Raw genomic sequence first — 16,175 nt, 5'->3', positions numbered from 1 at the left:
ATGCTTAACCGCCTGAGCCACCCAGGCGCCCCGGGACAGTAGTTTTTCTTGAGTGCCTTTATGGATTCCTCCCTCTACACCAAACTCCTACTTGAGGCAAAATCTCCTAGGAGTGAGACTCAAAAAAACAGAGCCAGTGGTTTTGCTACAATGTCCTCAAATGGGTCAGAACCGAGACCCCCGGATAGTTTTGGCACCAGCTGTCTGGTTTCTGCTCCCTGTCCTGTGCTGCACCGTTCCCCTAGCCAAGGTAGCAACTGCAAGGCTCTGACCACAGCAGGCAGGCTCTGGCACCTCAGAGGCAGATCTTCAACGGGAAGTCTTGGGGGAACCTTTCCTCCCAAGAACTACAGGCCTCTGGGCCTGGGCCACTTTTCTCCCTCTCAGATGGCTCAGAATTTGAAAGAGAGAAAGAAAGAGCCCTGAGAGGGCTGGGGGGGAGGGGGGAGGACTGTAGGACAGAAAGGTGTGCACCAGCTTCTAAGTTGCCATTCTGCCACTTGGGCAAGTCTCTTTGGCGGCTCTTGGTTATGACTTGTGAAATATAAAGAGTATTAACTGTCTTCTGTATTTTAGGGGTGTTGTAAAAGCCAAATGGAATGCTACTGATTAAATGTGTTGGAAAATTAAAAGCTCCTTCTCTTGGTAGGCAGCATGGAGGCGCTGAAGGGACTTAATGTCAAAAGCCCGGCTCTGCCATCGGTTTCTTATCTGTAAAACCAGAGGGGCGGTGGTATCAGCCAGCTAAAGGCTGGGATCTCCGGCAAAATCCTTCCTCAATCCACGTCCTGGTGCGTGCAGGAGGAAGCAGGGAGGGAAATCTCATGGGCTGTTCAGCATCCCCCTCTCCTGCACCCCGAGAAAGCGAAGTCGCGACTGCACTGGGAGGGAGGGCACCGAGGCCTGCCAGGCGGTGGCGCCGGCGGGAGGCGCGGTCCGACCGGCCCATTTGAGCCACGTGCGGTTGTTTCCGTGCCGGGGCGATCACGTGAGCCGAGTCAGCTGACCAGTCACGGCAGAGCCAGGCTCGGGCGCCCCGCAGCCCCTGCCCGGCTGTGCCCGGAGCGCAGGACCCTGCAGTGGGGTAAGAGCGTTCCCGCCCTCCCCTCCTCGGTCCCCGGCCCCTCCGCCCCCCGCCTCTGCCTCAGCCCGGGTGCCTCGCCCGTCCCTACCCGCCCGGCCTGGCACCCCGGAAGCCGTCGCGGGAAGGGCCGTGGCCGGGCTCAGCCCCGCGCTGCCCCCAGGCGGCCAGGAGGGGATGGCCCCGGGGAGCAGGGGGCGGGAAGTCGCTCTTACCAACGGGGCCGAAGGCTGGTCCCCGCCCCCAAGCCCCGACATGGAGGAGCTGCTCCAGAGCGTGGAGAGGGACCTGAACATCGATGCCCGGCAGCTGGCTGCGGCCCCGGGGGGCACCCACGTGGTGGCCTTAGTGCCCGCGCGCTGGCTGGCCAGCCTCCGAGAGCGCCGGCTGCCCCTGGGACCCTGCCCCCGGGCAGAGGGCCTGAGCGAGGCGGAAGTGAGGACTCTTCTGCAACGCTCCGTGCAGAAGCTGCCCCCCGGCTGGACGCGCGTGGAGGTGCACGGGCTGCGGAAGCGGAGGCTGTCCTACCCCCTCCGTGGCGGCTTGCCTTTCGAGGAAGGGTCCGGCAGCCCTGAGACCCTCACTCGCTTCATGCAGGATGTGGCTGCCCAGAATTATCGCAACCTGTGGCGCCATGCTTATCGTACTTATGGGCAGCCGTATAGTCATAGCCCTGCCCCTTCAGCTGTCCCTGCCCTGGACTTAGTACGACAGGCTCTGCAGAGGGTCTATGGTTGTTCCTTCCTGTCAGTGGGTGAATTTACCCAGTGCCCATCATATACAAGAGATGGTCCCTGTCCCCCTCGGGGCAGCTTGGCCTGTCCCAGTCTTTTGCGAGCTGAGGCCCTGCTGGAGTCGCCAGAGATGCTGTACGTGGTGCACCCTTATGTGCAGTTTTCCCTGCACGATGTGGTCACCTTCAGCCCTGCCAAGCTGACCAACAGCCAAGCCAAGGTGCTCTTCATTCTCTTCCGTGTGCTGAGGGCTATGGATGCCTGTCACCGCCAGGGACTGGCCTGCGGGGCCCTAACTTTGCACCACATCGCTGTGGATGAGAAGCTTTGCAGCGAGCTCCGGCTGGACCTGAGTGCTTACGAGAGGCCCAGGGAGGAAGAGAATGAGGAGACCCCTGTATCAAGGGCTGGGCCAGGCACTGCACTTGGAGAGGAGGGAGGTGGGGGGGCTGGGTGTCCCACCTGCCGGGAGGAACTTAGAGGCCTTGTGTTGGATTGGGTCCATGGCCGCATCAGCAACTTTCACTACCTCATGCAGCTAAATAGGCTGGCAGGTCGGCGGCAGGGGGATCCCAACTACCACCCAGTGCTGCCCTGGGTGGTGGACTTTACCACACCCCACGGGCGCTTTCGAGACCTGCGCAAGTCCAAGTTCCGCCTCAACAAGGGGGATAAGCAGCTGGACTTCACATACGAGATGACGCGGCAGGCATTTGTAGCAGGTGGTGCGGGTGGCGGGGAGCCACCTCACGTTCCTCACCACATCTCGGACGTGCTTTCCGACATCACATATTATGTGTACAAGGCTCGGAGGACACCCCGGTCGGTGCTCTGTGGACATGTGCGGGCGCAGTGGGAGCCCCATGAGTATCCTGCCAGCATGGAACGTATGCAGAACTGGACACCCGACGAGTGCATTCCTGAGTTCTACACCGATCCCTCTATCTTCTGTTCCATCCACCCTGACATGCCTGACCTAGATGTGCCAGCCTGGTGTGGCTCCAGTCAGGAGTTCGTGTCTGCACACCGGGCACTGTTGGAGAGCCGAGAGGTGTCCCAGGACCTACACCACTGGATTGACCTCACATTTGGCTACAAACTCCAGGGCAAGGAGGCTGTGAAAGAGAAGAATGTGTGCCTGCACCTGGTGGATGCCCACACACACCTGACCAGCTATGGCGTGGTGCAGCTCTTCGATCAGCCACACCCCCAACGCCTGGCTGGGGCTCCTGCCCTGGCCCCTGAGCCTCCACTCATCCCCAGAGTGTTGTTCCAGACCATCCAGGAGAGCATAGGCCGGGAGGACTTACCAGGACAGCTTACAAATGGGGTGGGCAGGCTGGTTTTGGAGGCCACTCCCTGTGAGGCTGGCTGGGCCAGGGAGAGGCCCGTGGCAGGGGAAGATGACTTGGAACAGGCCACAGAAGCTCTGGATTCTATCTCCCTCGCAGGGAAAGCAGGTGACCAGCTGGGCTCTTCCGCATCTTCCTCCAGTCAAGCCTCCCCAGGCCTTTTGTCTTTCTCAGTGGCCTCGGCCTCTCGAGCAGGCCGCAGGAACAAAGCTGCTGGGGCCGACCCTGGGGAAGGTGAGGAGGGGAAGATTCTTCTTCCCGAGGGTTTCAATCCTGTGCAGGCTCTGGAAGGGCTGGAGAAACTAGGCAACTTCCTGACCAAAGGCCTAGGGGGCCAATTGGAGGTGCCTGAGCATGCCCAGGTCCAGCCACCCGTGCAGCTGCAGGACCTCTTCCATCGGGACATGCAGGCGCTGGGTGTCCTGTTGGCTGAGATGGTGTTTGCCACCAGGGTCCGGACACTGCAGCCTGACGCGCCTTTGTGGCTACGCTTCGAGGCCGTTCGGGGCCTCTGCACACGCCACCCCAAGGAGATCCCCGTGTCTCTGCAGCCTGTGCTGGACATGCTCCTGCAGCTCAGTGGACCCGAAGGCCCTGTGGCAGCAGGGAGGGGCAAGCTGGCCCCACTCTTTGAGTACAGGCCCATCTCCCGGGGATTGCCTCCACCCTGTCCGGCCCAGCTCCTCAGCCCCTTCAGCTCCGTGGTTCCCTTCCCTCCGTACTTCCCGGCGCTGCACAAGTTCATCCTCCTGTATCAGGCGAGACGCGTGGAGGACGAGGCCCAGGGGCGGGAGCTGGTGTTTGCTCTGTGGCAGCAACTGGGTGCAGTGCTGAGTGACATCACCCCGGAGGGTCTGGAGATCCTGCTGCCCTTCGTGCTGTCACTCATGTCTGAGGAGCACACGGCTGTGTACACAGCCTGGTACCTATTTGAACCTGTCGCTAAGGCCCTGGGCCCCAAAAATGCCAATAAGTACCTACTGAAGCCTCTCATTGGTGCCTATGAGAGCCCCTGCCGGTTACACGGCCGCTTCTACTTGTACACTGACTGCTTTGTGGCCCAGCTGATGGTGCGGCTGGGCCTGCAGGCCTTTCTCATCCACCTGCTGCCCCACGTCCTCCAGGTGCTGGCTGGTGTGGAGGCCTCCCAGGAGGAAAGCAAGGGCCTGGTGGGGGCCACTGAGGATGAGGAGAGTGAGCTCCCAGGGGCTAGGCCCAGCCCCTGTGCTTTTGGGGAGGAAATTCAGATGGATGGTGAGCCTGCTGCTTCCTCGGGCCTGGGGCTCCCGGACTACACGTCTGGTGTCAGCTTCCATGACCAGGCCTACCTCCCTGAGACCGAAGACTTCCAAGCTGGGCTCTATGTGGCCGAGTCCCCACAGCCCCAGGAAGCTGAGGCTGTGAGCCTAGGCCGGCTGAGCGACAAGAGCAGCACCAGTGAGACCTCCCTGGGCGAGGAGCGGGCTGCAGATGAGGGGGGTGCTCCTGTGGACAAGAGCAGCCTCAGGTCAGGTGACAGCAGCCAGGACTTGAAGCAAAGCGAAGGCTCAGAGGAGGAAGAGGAGGAGGAGGAAGGCTGTGTGGTGTTGGAGGAGGAGGAGGGAGAGGGGGAGCAAGACGACATCACCAGGGCGTCTGAGCTCACTCTCTCTGACACGGTGCTGTCCATGGATACTGTCGTGGCCCGTGGTGGTGACACAGATGGGGAGGAAGAGGAGGAACCACTAACTGAGCAGTCGGAGGGCAAAGAACAGAAGATCCTTCTTGGTGAGTTCTCAGGCCTCGAGGTGTTGTAAAACAGTCCTCTGGTTTGTTTTGTCTTTTTATCTTACCGTATTATTTATTTATTTGCATAATGTCTACACCCAAACGTGGGACTTAAACTCATGACCCTGAGATCAAGTCGCATGTTCTCACTGAGCCAGCCAGGTGCCTCAGGGTTCTGTTTTGTCTTTTGATTCCGATATAGTTAACATACAGTGTTCTATTAGTTTCAGGGGTACAATGTAGTGATTCAACAATTCTATACATTGCTCAGTGCTCCTCACAGCAAGTGCACTTTAATCCCCATCACCTATTTCACCCATTTCCCCATCCACCTCCCCTCTGGTAATCATCAGTTCTCTATAGGTAAGAGTCTGTTTCTTGGTTTCTTCCTCTCACTCTTTTTCTCTCTCCCTTTGTCCTTGCTTGTTTGTTTTGTTTCTTAAATTCCACACATGAGTGAAATCATGTGGAATTTGTCTGTCTCTGACTGACTTGTTTTGCGTAGCATAGTACTCTCTAGCGCCGTCCATGTTGTTGCAAATGGCGAGATACCATTCGTTTTTATGGCTGAGTAATATTCCATTGTACATGTGTACCACATCTTCTTTATCCATTCATCTGTCGATGGACGCTTGGGCTGCACATAGTTTGGCTCTTGTAAATAATGCTGCAGTAAATATAGGGGTGTGTGTGTCCCTTGGAAATAGTGTTTACATATTTTGGGAGTAACTACCAGTAGTCCAATTACTGGATCATAGAGTGGTTTTATTTTTAACTTTTTAAAGTACCTCCCAAGCACCTTTCACAGTGGTTGCACCAGTTTGCATTCCCTCCAGCACTGCACATTTCTCCACATCTTCGCCAACACTTAACTGTTTTTTGTGTTGTTGATGTTAGCCATTCTGACAGGTGTGAGGTGGTATCTCATTGTAGTTTTGATTTGCATTTCCCTGATGATGAGTGATGTTGAGCATCTTTTCATGTGTCTGTTGGCCATCTGGATGTCTTCTTTGGAGAAATGTCTGTTCATGTCTTCTCCCTTTTTTTAAATTGGATTATTTGTTTTTTGGCTGTTGGGTTGTATCAGTTCTTAATATATTTTGGATACTAAGCCTTTATCGGATATGTCATTTGCAAATATCTTCTCCCATTCAGAAGGTTGCCTTTTAGTTTTGTTGATCATTTCCTTAGCTATGCAGAACCTTTTTATTTTGATGTAGTCCCAAAAGTTTATTTTTGCCTTTGTTTCCCTTGCCTCAGGAGACATAGCTAGAAAGATGTTGCTATGGCTGATGTCAGAAAAATACTGCCTATGCTCTCTTCTAGGATTTTTATGGTTTCAGGTCTCATGTTTAGGACTTTAATCCATCTTGAGTTTCTTTTTGCATATGGTATAAGAAAGTGGTCCAGCATGATTCTTTTGCATGTAACTGTCCAGTTTTTCCAATACCATTTGCTGAAGAGACTTTTTCCGGTTGTATATTCTTTCTTTTGTCAAAGATTAATTGGCCATATAATTGTGGGCTTTTTTCTGGGTTTTCTGTTCTGTTCCATTGATGTGTTTATTTTTGTGCCAGTACCATACTGTTTTGATTACTACAGTTTTGTAATTAATATAACTTGAAGTATGGAATTGTGATACCTCCACTTTTTCTTTTTCAAGATTGCTTTGGCTATTCAGGATCTTTTGTGATTCCATACAAGTTTTAGGATTGTTTGTTCTAATTCGGTGAAGAATGCTGTTGGTATTTTGATAGGGGTTGCATTAAATGTGTAGATTGTTTTGGCTAGTATAGACATTTCAACAATATCCATTCTTCCAATCCATGGAAGAACCTTCCATTCCTTTGTGTCATCTTCAATTTCTTTCATCCATGTTTTATAGTTTTCAGGGTACAGGTCTTTCACCTCTTTGTTTCATTTTATTCCTAGGTATTTTACTGTTTTGGGTGCAATTGTAAATGGGATTGTTTTCTTTTTTTTTTTTTTTTTAATTTTTTTTTCAACGTTTTATTTATTTTTGGGACAGAGAGAGACAGAGCATGAACGGGGGAGGGGCAGAGAGAGAGAGGGAGACACAGAATCTGAAACAGGCTCTAGGCTCCGAGCCATCAGCCCAGAGCCCGACGCGGGGCTCGAACTCACGGACCGCGAGATCGTGACCTGGCTGAAGTCGGACGCTTAACTGACTGCGCCACCCAGGCGCCCCGGGATTGTTTTCTTAATTTCTCTTTTTGCTGTTTAATTCTTAGTGTATAGAAATGCAACAGATTTCTGTACATTGATTTTGTATCCTGTGACTTCACTGAATTCATGTGTCCGTTCTAATAGTTTTTTGGTGGGGTCTTTAGGGTTTTCTATAAATAGTATCATGTCATCAGCAAATAATGGAAGTTTTACTTCCTTTACCAGTTTGGATGATTTTTATTTCTTTTTGTTGTCTAATTGCTGTGGCTAAGACTTCCAGTGGTGAGAGTGGAAATATTTGTCTTGTTTCTGACCTTAGGGGAAGAGCTCCTAGTTCTTCCCCATTGAGGATGACATTTGCTGTGGGTTTTTCATATATGGCCTTTATTATGTTGAGGTATGTTTCCTCTGGACCTACTTTGTTGAGGGTTTTATGAATGTACATTGTACTTTGTCAGGTGCTTTTTATGCATCGGTTGGAATGATTATATGGCTTTTATCCTTTCTTTTATTGATGTGATGTATCATGATGATTGATTTGTGACTATTGAACCACCCTTGCATCCCAAGGAATAAATCCCACTTGATCACGGTGAATGATTTTCTTAATGTATTGTTGGATTCAGTTGGCTAGCATTTTGTTGAGGATATTTGCATCTATGTGCAACAGAGATAATGGCCTGTTGTTCTCTTTGTGTCTTTATCTGGATAACGCTGCCTCACAGAATGAATTTGGAAGTTGTCCTTCCTCTTTTATTTTTTGGAATAGTTTCAGAAGAATAGGTATTAGCTTTTCTTTACTCTGGTTTTCATTCAACATTTCTGAGTACCTAGTCTCTGCTAAGCGGTGGGTGCAGCACATTCACACACAGCACAGATGTGGGCCTGCCCTCCTGGAGCTCAACTGTAGCCGAGGAGATGCCACACTGTAGACGTGTCATGTAAATGTCATGTTAGTGCTGTAAAGAACATGACTGGCTGCTATGAGGGAATATAAATGGGGCTTAGATCAAGTTTTCAGGGTCCCATGAAAGTAGGGCTGGTTGAGGTCCAATGAATAGGAGATAGCAAGTAAAATGGTAGGGTTTACAGTGGGAAGAGCATACCAGGCAGTGGGAACAGCATGTGTGAGGCTCTAAGGTTGTCATGGTTCCATTGAAGAATCAGGGACTGAATTCTGCTCCTGAACCCAATATTGTACTGTATTTAAAAAAAATTTTTTTTAATGTTTATTTATTATTGAGAGATAGAGAGACACAGAGCATGAGCAGAGGAGGGGTAGAGAGAGAGGGAGACATAGAATCTAAAGCAGGCTCCAGGCTCTGAGCGGTCAGCACAGAGCCCGACGCGGGGCTCAAACTCACAGACTGCACGATCATGACCTGAGCCGAAGTCAGTCGCTTAACCAACTGAGCCACCCAGGCGCCCTTATCGTACTGTATTTTAACTAACTAGAATTTAAATAAAAGTTTGAAGAAAAAAAAAGAATCAGTGCAAACCTAGGAAGTTTAGACAGAGAGAGTGGAAGGAAGAAGAAGGAGCACAGGCCATAGGGTGAGGGAGCCAGGGCCTGGCCAGGCCTCATTTAGCAGCTTAAGAAGATTCGCTGAAAGGATAACCTTCCTGCCAGGTGTGCTGAAGGAAAGGAGCCTGGAGTAGCCCCAAAGCCAGGGCCACGTGGGGGCAGTCCCAAAGCCACAGGCCACCTCTGCCACTGCTAAATAGAGGGTGGTGGTGTGGGGCACCCGGCTTTGACTGGGCCCCTCGGCAGGTCTGCAGCTGGGCTGGCCAGGAGAGGTGCCCTGGGGTGGGGTGGGAGGTGTGGTAAGTCACCATTATCTGATGAGCTCAGGGCCCGTTCCTGCCCTGCAGATACAGCCTGCAAGATGGTCCGCTGGCTATCTGCCAAGCTTGGTCCCACAGTGGCCTCTCGCTACGTGGCCCGGAACCTGCTCCGCCTGCTGACATCTTGTTACGTTGGTAAGGCCTGTGGTTGGTGCTGGAGATGGGGCTTCGTCCCAGCCCCTCTGTCTATCTTCAGCCCCCTGCAGGGGATCCTTCCTACTTCCACCTCCCAGGCAGGTCCTGGGTCCCCGTCTGTAAGCTACTTCCTTCCTTGGGTAAGGCATGGGGTGGCCCCCAGGCTAGGGTGACGAGGAGTGGCTACCACAGTTCCTGGAAGGCCGCCCTGCCTCCTGCCTGCTGTTAGCTACTCAAGGCTGCTGGTTCTTCCTCGGCAGGGCCCACTCGGCAACAGTTCACCGTGAGCAGTGGTGAGAGTCCCCCTCTGAGTGCTGGCAACATCTATCAGAAGAGACCGGTGCTGGGTGATATAGTGTCGGGGCCCGTGCTCAGCTGCCTCCTCCACATTGCTCATCTGTATGGGGAGCCTGTCCTCACCTACCAGTACCTGCCCTACATCAGCTACCTGGTCAGTTACTGATTGGCAGTCCCAGGGGAGGTCAAGGAGCTTGAGGGCGGACCTGGGATCCCTGGGGGCCCCAGGGGGTCCGTGGACGGCCTGGCCCTCACCTTCTCTATGGCCCTAGGTGGCCCCAGGTGGCACCTCAGGCCCCAGTCGACTGAACAGCCGTAAGGAAGCGGGGCTGCTGGCAGCGGTGACTCTGACCCAGAAGATCATCGTGTACCTCTCGGACACCACCCTCATGGACATCCTGCCCCGAATCAGCCACGAGGTCTTGCTGCCCGTGCTCAGCTTCCTCACTTCCCTCGTCACTGGGTAGGCTCCTGCCCCACCCCTGTGCAGGGGAGTAGCTCAGCTGAGGGAGCTACCCAGGAGGGGCTGGGAAGCTTGGGGGTGAGACCGGACTGGGTGTCAGGAGTCTTGGTTATCAGGATTCCTGGTTCTGATCCAGCTGTGTGACCCTGAGCAAGCCACATCTTCCTTCCGTGCCTCCGGTTCCTCTCGTCTGGTTTGGATCAAATTTGTCTTATAGTTCTTTTCACTTAAAGCTTTTCATAGATTCTGGGCAAGTCCCGCAGAGTTGTGGAGAGGTGGGGGGTGCTGGAGCTCATGAACTCTCTTTCCAGGTTCCCGAGTGGGGCCCAGGCCCGGACTGTCCTGTGCGTGAAAACCATCAGCCTCATTGCCCTCATATGCCTGCGCATTGGACAGGAGATGGTCCAGCAGCACCTGAGTGAACCTGTGGCCACCTTCTTTCAAGTCTTCTCTCAGCTGCATGAGCTTCGGCACCAGGTAGGCAGACCTACCCCCCTTACCTGGCTGGGTTGGGCCGGGCAGGGGCCGTGAACTCGGCTGACTCCCTGGGCCTCCCTGCCCACAGGAGCTGAAGCTGGATCCCGTGGGCCGCAGTGAGGGCCAGCTGCCAGAGGTGGCCTTCTCCGATGGGCAGCAGCGGCTGGTGGACCCTACCCTGCTGGACGAGCTGCAGAAGGTGTTCACCTTGGAGATGGCGTACACAATCTACGTGCCCTTCTCCTGCCTGTTGGGTACTGCCCCATCACGTTCCCTCGCAAAGCCTCTGTGGCTATGTCTCTTCTCTGGGGAGGGCCCCATGCTCCCCTTGCCCCCAGAATCAGTAATGAGCATTCAGTGTTCTGGGTCAGAGCAAAGGGATTTGGCCTTGGACCTCAGAGTTCCAAGGTGCTGTATAAACAGGGACTGAGCATTAGCCAGCAAGGAGGCACAGGAGCTGGCCTAGAGTATCCCTGGGGATGGCAGGGCCACCAGGCTGACGTACTGACATCTCCTGGAGCTGTCTGAGAGGAATAAGCTGCCCACCATTTCTGTAGCCTCCCCTATGGGCCTGGCACTGCCGAGCAATTATGTGTGTTATCATCTTAAATAGGATGGACAGCCCTGTGGTCAGATATGTCATTGTCCCTCTACTGAAATATAAGCCCTGGGAGGGAAAGCACCCCCTGGCTTTTACCATTCTATTTCTGATGCCCTGCGTAAAGCCCGGCACACATAGAAGGTGTTCGTATGAATGGATCTACCTTTCTCTGTGGAAGAAAATAGGCTCGGAGATGAAGAGTTACTTGCCCAGAGTTGCACAGCCAGGACCTGCTCTGTTTTCTGTGGTTCCCAAGCCTTGGATGGGTGGTGGCAGCGGCCTTCCATCTTCCCTAATCTGAGGACCTCTCCCACTCCCATCCAGGTGACATCATCCGGAAAATCATCCCCAACCACGAGCTGGTTGGGGAGCTGGCGGGGCTGTATTTGGAGACCATCAGTCCGAGCAGTCGCAGCCCTGCCGGCGTGGAGCCCACGGTGCCCAGCGCCGGCCCTGAGTGGGACCCCCAGAGTGGGGGCTGCTCCCGGGACGACGGCCACTCGGGGACCTTTGGGAGCGTGCTGGTCGGGAACCGCATCCAGATTCCCGATGACTCTCAGCCTGAGAGCCCCGGCTTGCTGGGCCCCATCCCTGGCGCTGGCAGTGGGGGCCCCAGCAGCGAGGAGGACAACGCGCTGAAGCGGGAGCTGCCGCGGAGCGCCCACGGGCTAAGCGGGAACTGGCTGGCGTACTGGCAGTACGAGATCGGCGTGAGCCAGCAGGATGCCCACTTCCACTTCCATCAGATCCGCCTGCAGAGCTTCCCGGGCCACTCGGGGGCTGTCAAGTGCGTGGCGCCCCTGAGCAGCGAGGACTTCTTCCTGAGTGGCAGCAAGGACCGCACGGTGCGCCTCTGGCCACTCTACAACTCTGGGGATGGCACCAGCGAGACGGCCCCACGCCTCGTCTATGCCCAGCACCGCAAGAGCGTCTTCTTTGTGGGCCAGCTTGAGGCCCCGCAGTATGTGGTGAGCTGTGACGGGGCTGTGCACGTCTGGGACCCCTTCACAGGTGAGTGGGCCCAGGTAAGGCCTGTTCTGTTGCTGCCATGCTGTGCCCTGCCAGGCCAGGCCTCTGGGTGCGGGGACCCAGGGTTGGGCGGTTGGGGTGTCTTGGTATATGATGTGGGACAACCCAGCGAGGCTGCACAGAGGAGCAGTTAGACCTGAGTTGGAATCCATTAGCCTTAAGTTTGAATTGGTTCTGCCAACTTATTTGCAGAGTTACCTTGCTCAAGTCACTTTGATGCTGGAAGCGTTAGTGCTCCCCATCTGTAAAACAGGAATCAGAACTGGTTTAGAAGATAATGCACATAGGGGTTTGGCTTAACACATAACATGTCATATAAGTTTGGCAGAGAGTTGCTTGATGATTTTTTGGCATCGTGTTAGGGAGAAATAAGGTTAATAAGGTTTTTAAAGGGGGAGGGGATGGAGTAGCATCGAGGTAGACCGAGGAGAGGTAGCATTTGGTCAGGGGGTGCTGTGTGAAGAGTTTGGGGACAGGAGCCTGGCCTGGCCATGGATGCAGGAAGGTGGGGGGGTCAAAAATCATCTTTAGTATTTTCTTAGGTCCCCTGGGAGATGAGAGGCAGTTACAGGGTATGTCAGGGAGATAGGAAGGGTTGGGGTTCTTCCATCTGCTACTGGGACCCTAGATCCACTGTGCCTTTCCTTCCCAGGGAAGACCCTTCGCGTAATAGAGCCATGGGACAGCCGGGTGCCCCTGACTGCTGTGGCTGTCATGCCTGCCCCCCATACCAGCATCACCATGGCCAGCTCTGACTCGACCCTGCGCTTTGTGGACTGCAGGAAGCCCGGCCTGCAGGTCAGGGGCGTTCGGTTCCCTGAGCCCTGGCTTGGATGCCCAGCAGGGAGGAAAGACCCTGAAGAGAGAAGCAGGGTGTAGTTTCTCTTTGGAGACAAATCACCCACAGCAGCAAACGCTGGGGGGTGGGACTCTGATCTGGGACGAAGGGGTGCCCTCCCCTCGATGGGGCATAGAGGCTCAGGCCTTTCAGCCGTGTGGGCTTGGGGTGAACAGGACCTCAGGGAGAAATGGGTTGGAGTGGGTGGCAGTGCTTTAGCTCATCTCCCTCTGTCTGCAGCATGAGTTCCGCCTGGGTGGCGGGCTGAACCCGGGGCTTGTCCGCTCCTTGGCCGTCAGCCCCAGTGGCCGTAGCGTCGTGGCTGGCTTCTCCTCGGGCTTCATGGTGCTCCTGGACACCCGTACAGGCCTGGTTTTGCGTGGCTGGCCAGCCCATGAGGGGGACATCCTGCAGATCAAGGTGACTGACGTGGTCCCCTTTCTCTCCTCACTGCCCAGCCCAGCCCCTGCTCCAGGCCCTCTTAGGGCCCACCCAGGACCGGCTCCCTCGTACATGCCCCATGGCTGATGGGCGGAGAGGGTTAGGAGCCAGCTCTTCTGCAGGGGGCCCTGGCGGCAGGCAGGCCACGGGGGCGGGAACCAGGGGGCGAGCTGACCCTGCTGTTCCCTGGGGATGTTCTAATGAGTAACCCTTGTCCATATTTGTCTTGCTTGGAGGATCAGGGGTCGGGTCCTGTCCGTGACCCAGTTCAGGTTAAATAAAGCTCAGCTGGGAGGGTGTTTACTGCCCCCGACCACTGAGCAGAGTCCATGGCCCGTGCTGGGCTGCCCTGGTGGGGGTAGGGACACCCGGGCATGGGGATCCTGCCCCTACCCCCGCCCATTCTCAGTCACAGACCTTGGGGAACTGCCCAGGGAGGGACCAGGAGGAGGAACAGGACTGTATGTGGGAGGATTTTTCCAGGCAACTGGCACTCCCTCCCTATCCTGACTGGAGCCAGGGGACATGCACTGCCAATACAAAGGGCAGGCTGCCCCCAACTCTGTCCGGGGCCCCAGAGCTTCAGGCACCTCTAAGTTCTGACCTTCCAAGGAAGGCTTTGGGGTCAGCCTGGGTATTATCTGGCAATGCCACTTACTGGCTCTGTGACCTTGGTAGGATTACTTAATTTTTCTTAGCCTCATGTTTTTTCTCTATAAAATGGGAACAACAGCATTTACGTCAGAGTTGTTATGAAAATTAAATGTGGCAATATGGCATGCCTAACAAAATGCCTAGATACAGTAAGTGCTCAAATGATAGTGATGACTAGGTTAAAGACACTTTAACATATTAATTAGTGTTAATGTAATGTGGCGGGGGGGGCGGGGTGCGGGCAGCTGATCCCCTGCCCGGGATCCCCTGTCTTCCTGGGAGATACAGTGCGAGTAAACAGAAGACCTTGGAGCTCGGTGGGCACATGGGAGGGCCCAGGCCCTGCTGAGGCTCTCTTCTCCCTGAGCAGGCGGTGGAGGGCAGTGTCCTGGTCAGCTCCTCCTCTGACCACTCCTTGACTGTGTGGAAGGAGCTGGAACAGAAGCCCACGCACCACTACAAATCAGCATCTGACCCCATCCACACCTTTGACCTGTACGGCAGCGAGGTGGTCACCGGTACCGTGGCCAACAAGATCGGCGTCTGCTCCCTGCTTGAGCCGCCCTCCCAGGCCACCACGAAGCTCAGCTCTGAGAACTTCCGAGGCACGCTCACCAGCCTGGCCTTGCTGCCCACTAAACGCCACCTCTTGCTGGGCTCGGACAATGGGGTCATCCGCCTCCTGGCCTAGGCCAAGGTGGGGCTGGCCAACGAGGGTGGGCAGACATCCCCCGGGAGTCCATCCCTTACCCTTGTCTCCCCAGCAGCTCCCTCTGGGCAGGCCTCAGGCCCCACACTCTGTGCCCACATGGCCTGCCAGCCACAGTGAGGCAGGGGTCCAGGTTCCTGAACCGCCAGAGCCACCAGTGCTGCCAGAAGGGATCTCATTTGTGGCTTGGGGAGATGTTGCCCCGAGTCAGCAGGAAGCAAGAGAAGGAGCACAGGAAAGCATTGCTGCCCTCTCTTCTCCCCAGCTCTGCCCCCTGGGTCCACATGGGGACAGGGAAGCTCTGAGAAGGAGACGGGAGACTGGCCCTGTCCAGCCAGTGTCCAGCCAAGGATGCCCCCACCCCCACCTCCCCTTGTGAGCCCTCTGTGCCCCTATCTCACAAGGGCAGGGAAGCCGCTCCAGTCCAGGACACTGATGGTGCTTGGACTCCAGCCTCTAAGGAGGGCTGGTCCTGGTCCAGGAGTTAGGGGCCTTGGGGTGGGGTTTAAGTGTCCACCCAGCCAGGCCCTGCCCAGTATGGGACCAGTAGGGGAAGAAAGAGGGCAGGACCAGGGGAGGGAAGATGGACTGGTCCAGCTGGTGCCTGCCAGGAGTGACCCCATGCCTTGCCTGCCCATCCCTAACCGCAGTGTTTGTGCCTTGAACTGAAGAGGCAGCCCCTGGGCCCAGAACCCTTGGGGAGTGGTCCAACACCCTGAGAGAAGGGGCAGGAATGATCTCTGCATCTCAGGTCTCTCCCAGGGGACAGGAAGACCCAGGCATCCCCGGACCCTCACATTCTAGAGCAGAGATGAGGTCTGAGCCTGGGCCCTTACTGCCTCTTCACTATTTGCAATAGATGTAAATATGACAATAAATCTTTTGGAAGAGCCATGGAACTGAGTGAGGCTTTTCTTGATGATGGTTATCAGGGTGGGAAAAAATTGAGACCCAGCAGCTTCCAGGGCAGTGAGGAGAGTGAGAAGTAGGGCGGGAGGAAGGTGGGAGACAGCCTGATCATTGCTCTTGGGCACCACGGGGTACAGGGCTTCTGGTTCATGCAGCCCCAGGTCAGTTTCCTGAACCCTCAGCTTGGGGGAAGGTAAGGAGGCTTTGATCCTGCTGAGGGAGGATGCTGGCAGAGGCCATGGCCCTCTCTCTTCTCTCCACCCCTTCCAAACCCAGACTGAAAGCAGCCAATCAGGATCCTGGGCTTGTAGGGATTGGGGATGGGCATCTTATCTTGGGTTCCCCACATAGGCTCCCATAGCTTCCCCTTCCTTACCCTTAGGATGGGGGAGAGAAAAGGACATTGGAAGTGAGAAGCTGGAGGTGGCTCTGAGCCCAGCTGTGTCCTTGGGCATGTCGCATAGACTCTCTGAGCCCCACTAAAATGGGGATGAACCCCCACCCCACGGGGTTGGGGGGAGGCCCTTCCTGGATCTGCCCTACAGATGAGGACAGTCTCCTCAACCGTTTCCTGAACCTCCTTTCTTCAGACTCAGGTGGGACTCAAATCCATGAGGGCTCCAGGTAGCTATCTCAGGGTTAGATGCCCTGGTGGG

At 55.2% G+C, this 16,175-nt stretch overlaps 1 protein-coding gene across 3 annotated transcripts; it reads left to right on the top strand.

Annotated features, from left to right (window-relative positions):
- The first annotated feature begins 691 nt into the window (after positions 1–691).
- Positions 692–15,509, top strand: WDR81 (WD repeat domain 81). Of its 3 annotated transcripts, XM_027034641.2 has the most exons (10): positions 692–4,934; positions 8,994–9,101; positions 9,362–9,552; positions 9,671–9,861; positions 10,173–10,338; positions 10,427–10,592; positions 11,264–11,950; positions 12,621–12,766; positions 13,047–13,226; positions 14,272–15,509. In XM_027034641.2, exons 1-10 carry the CDS (start codon positions 1,259–1,261, stop codon positions 14,590–14,592), a joined length of 5,832 nt encoding a protein of 1,943 aa, XP_026890442.1. In that variant the 5' UTR covers positions 692–1,258; the 3' UTR covers positions 14,593–15,509. The 3 variants fall into 3 exon arrangements, 2 of the variants coding, with proteins under 2 accessions (XP_026890442.1, XP_053068323.1); XR_008294285.1 differs by lacking the exon at positions 14,272–15,509 and having other exon boundaries at positions 719–4,934; positions 11,264–11,964; positions 13,047–13,182; XM_053212348.1 differs by lacking the exons at positions 12,621–12,766; positions 13,047–13,226; positions 14,272–15,509 and having other exon boundaries at positions 718–4,934; positions 10,427–10,537; positions 11,264–11,727.
- The last annotated feature ends 666 nt before the right edge of the window (positions 15,510–16,175 follow it).

This window comes from Acinonyx jubatus, chromosome E1 (genome assembly GCF_027475565.1).
Source record: "Acinonyx jubatus isolate Ajub_Pintada_27869175 chromosome E1, VMU_Ajub_asm_v1.0, whole genome shotgun sequence".
Taxonomy (NCBI): Eukaryota; Metazoa; Chordata; class Mammalia; order Carnivora; family Felidae; genus Acinonyx; species Acinonyx jubatus.
The sequence above is the reverse complement of the archived record's forward strand: the minus strand, read 5'-3'. Positions and strand labels throughout refer to the sequence as shown.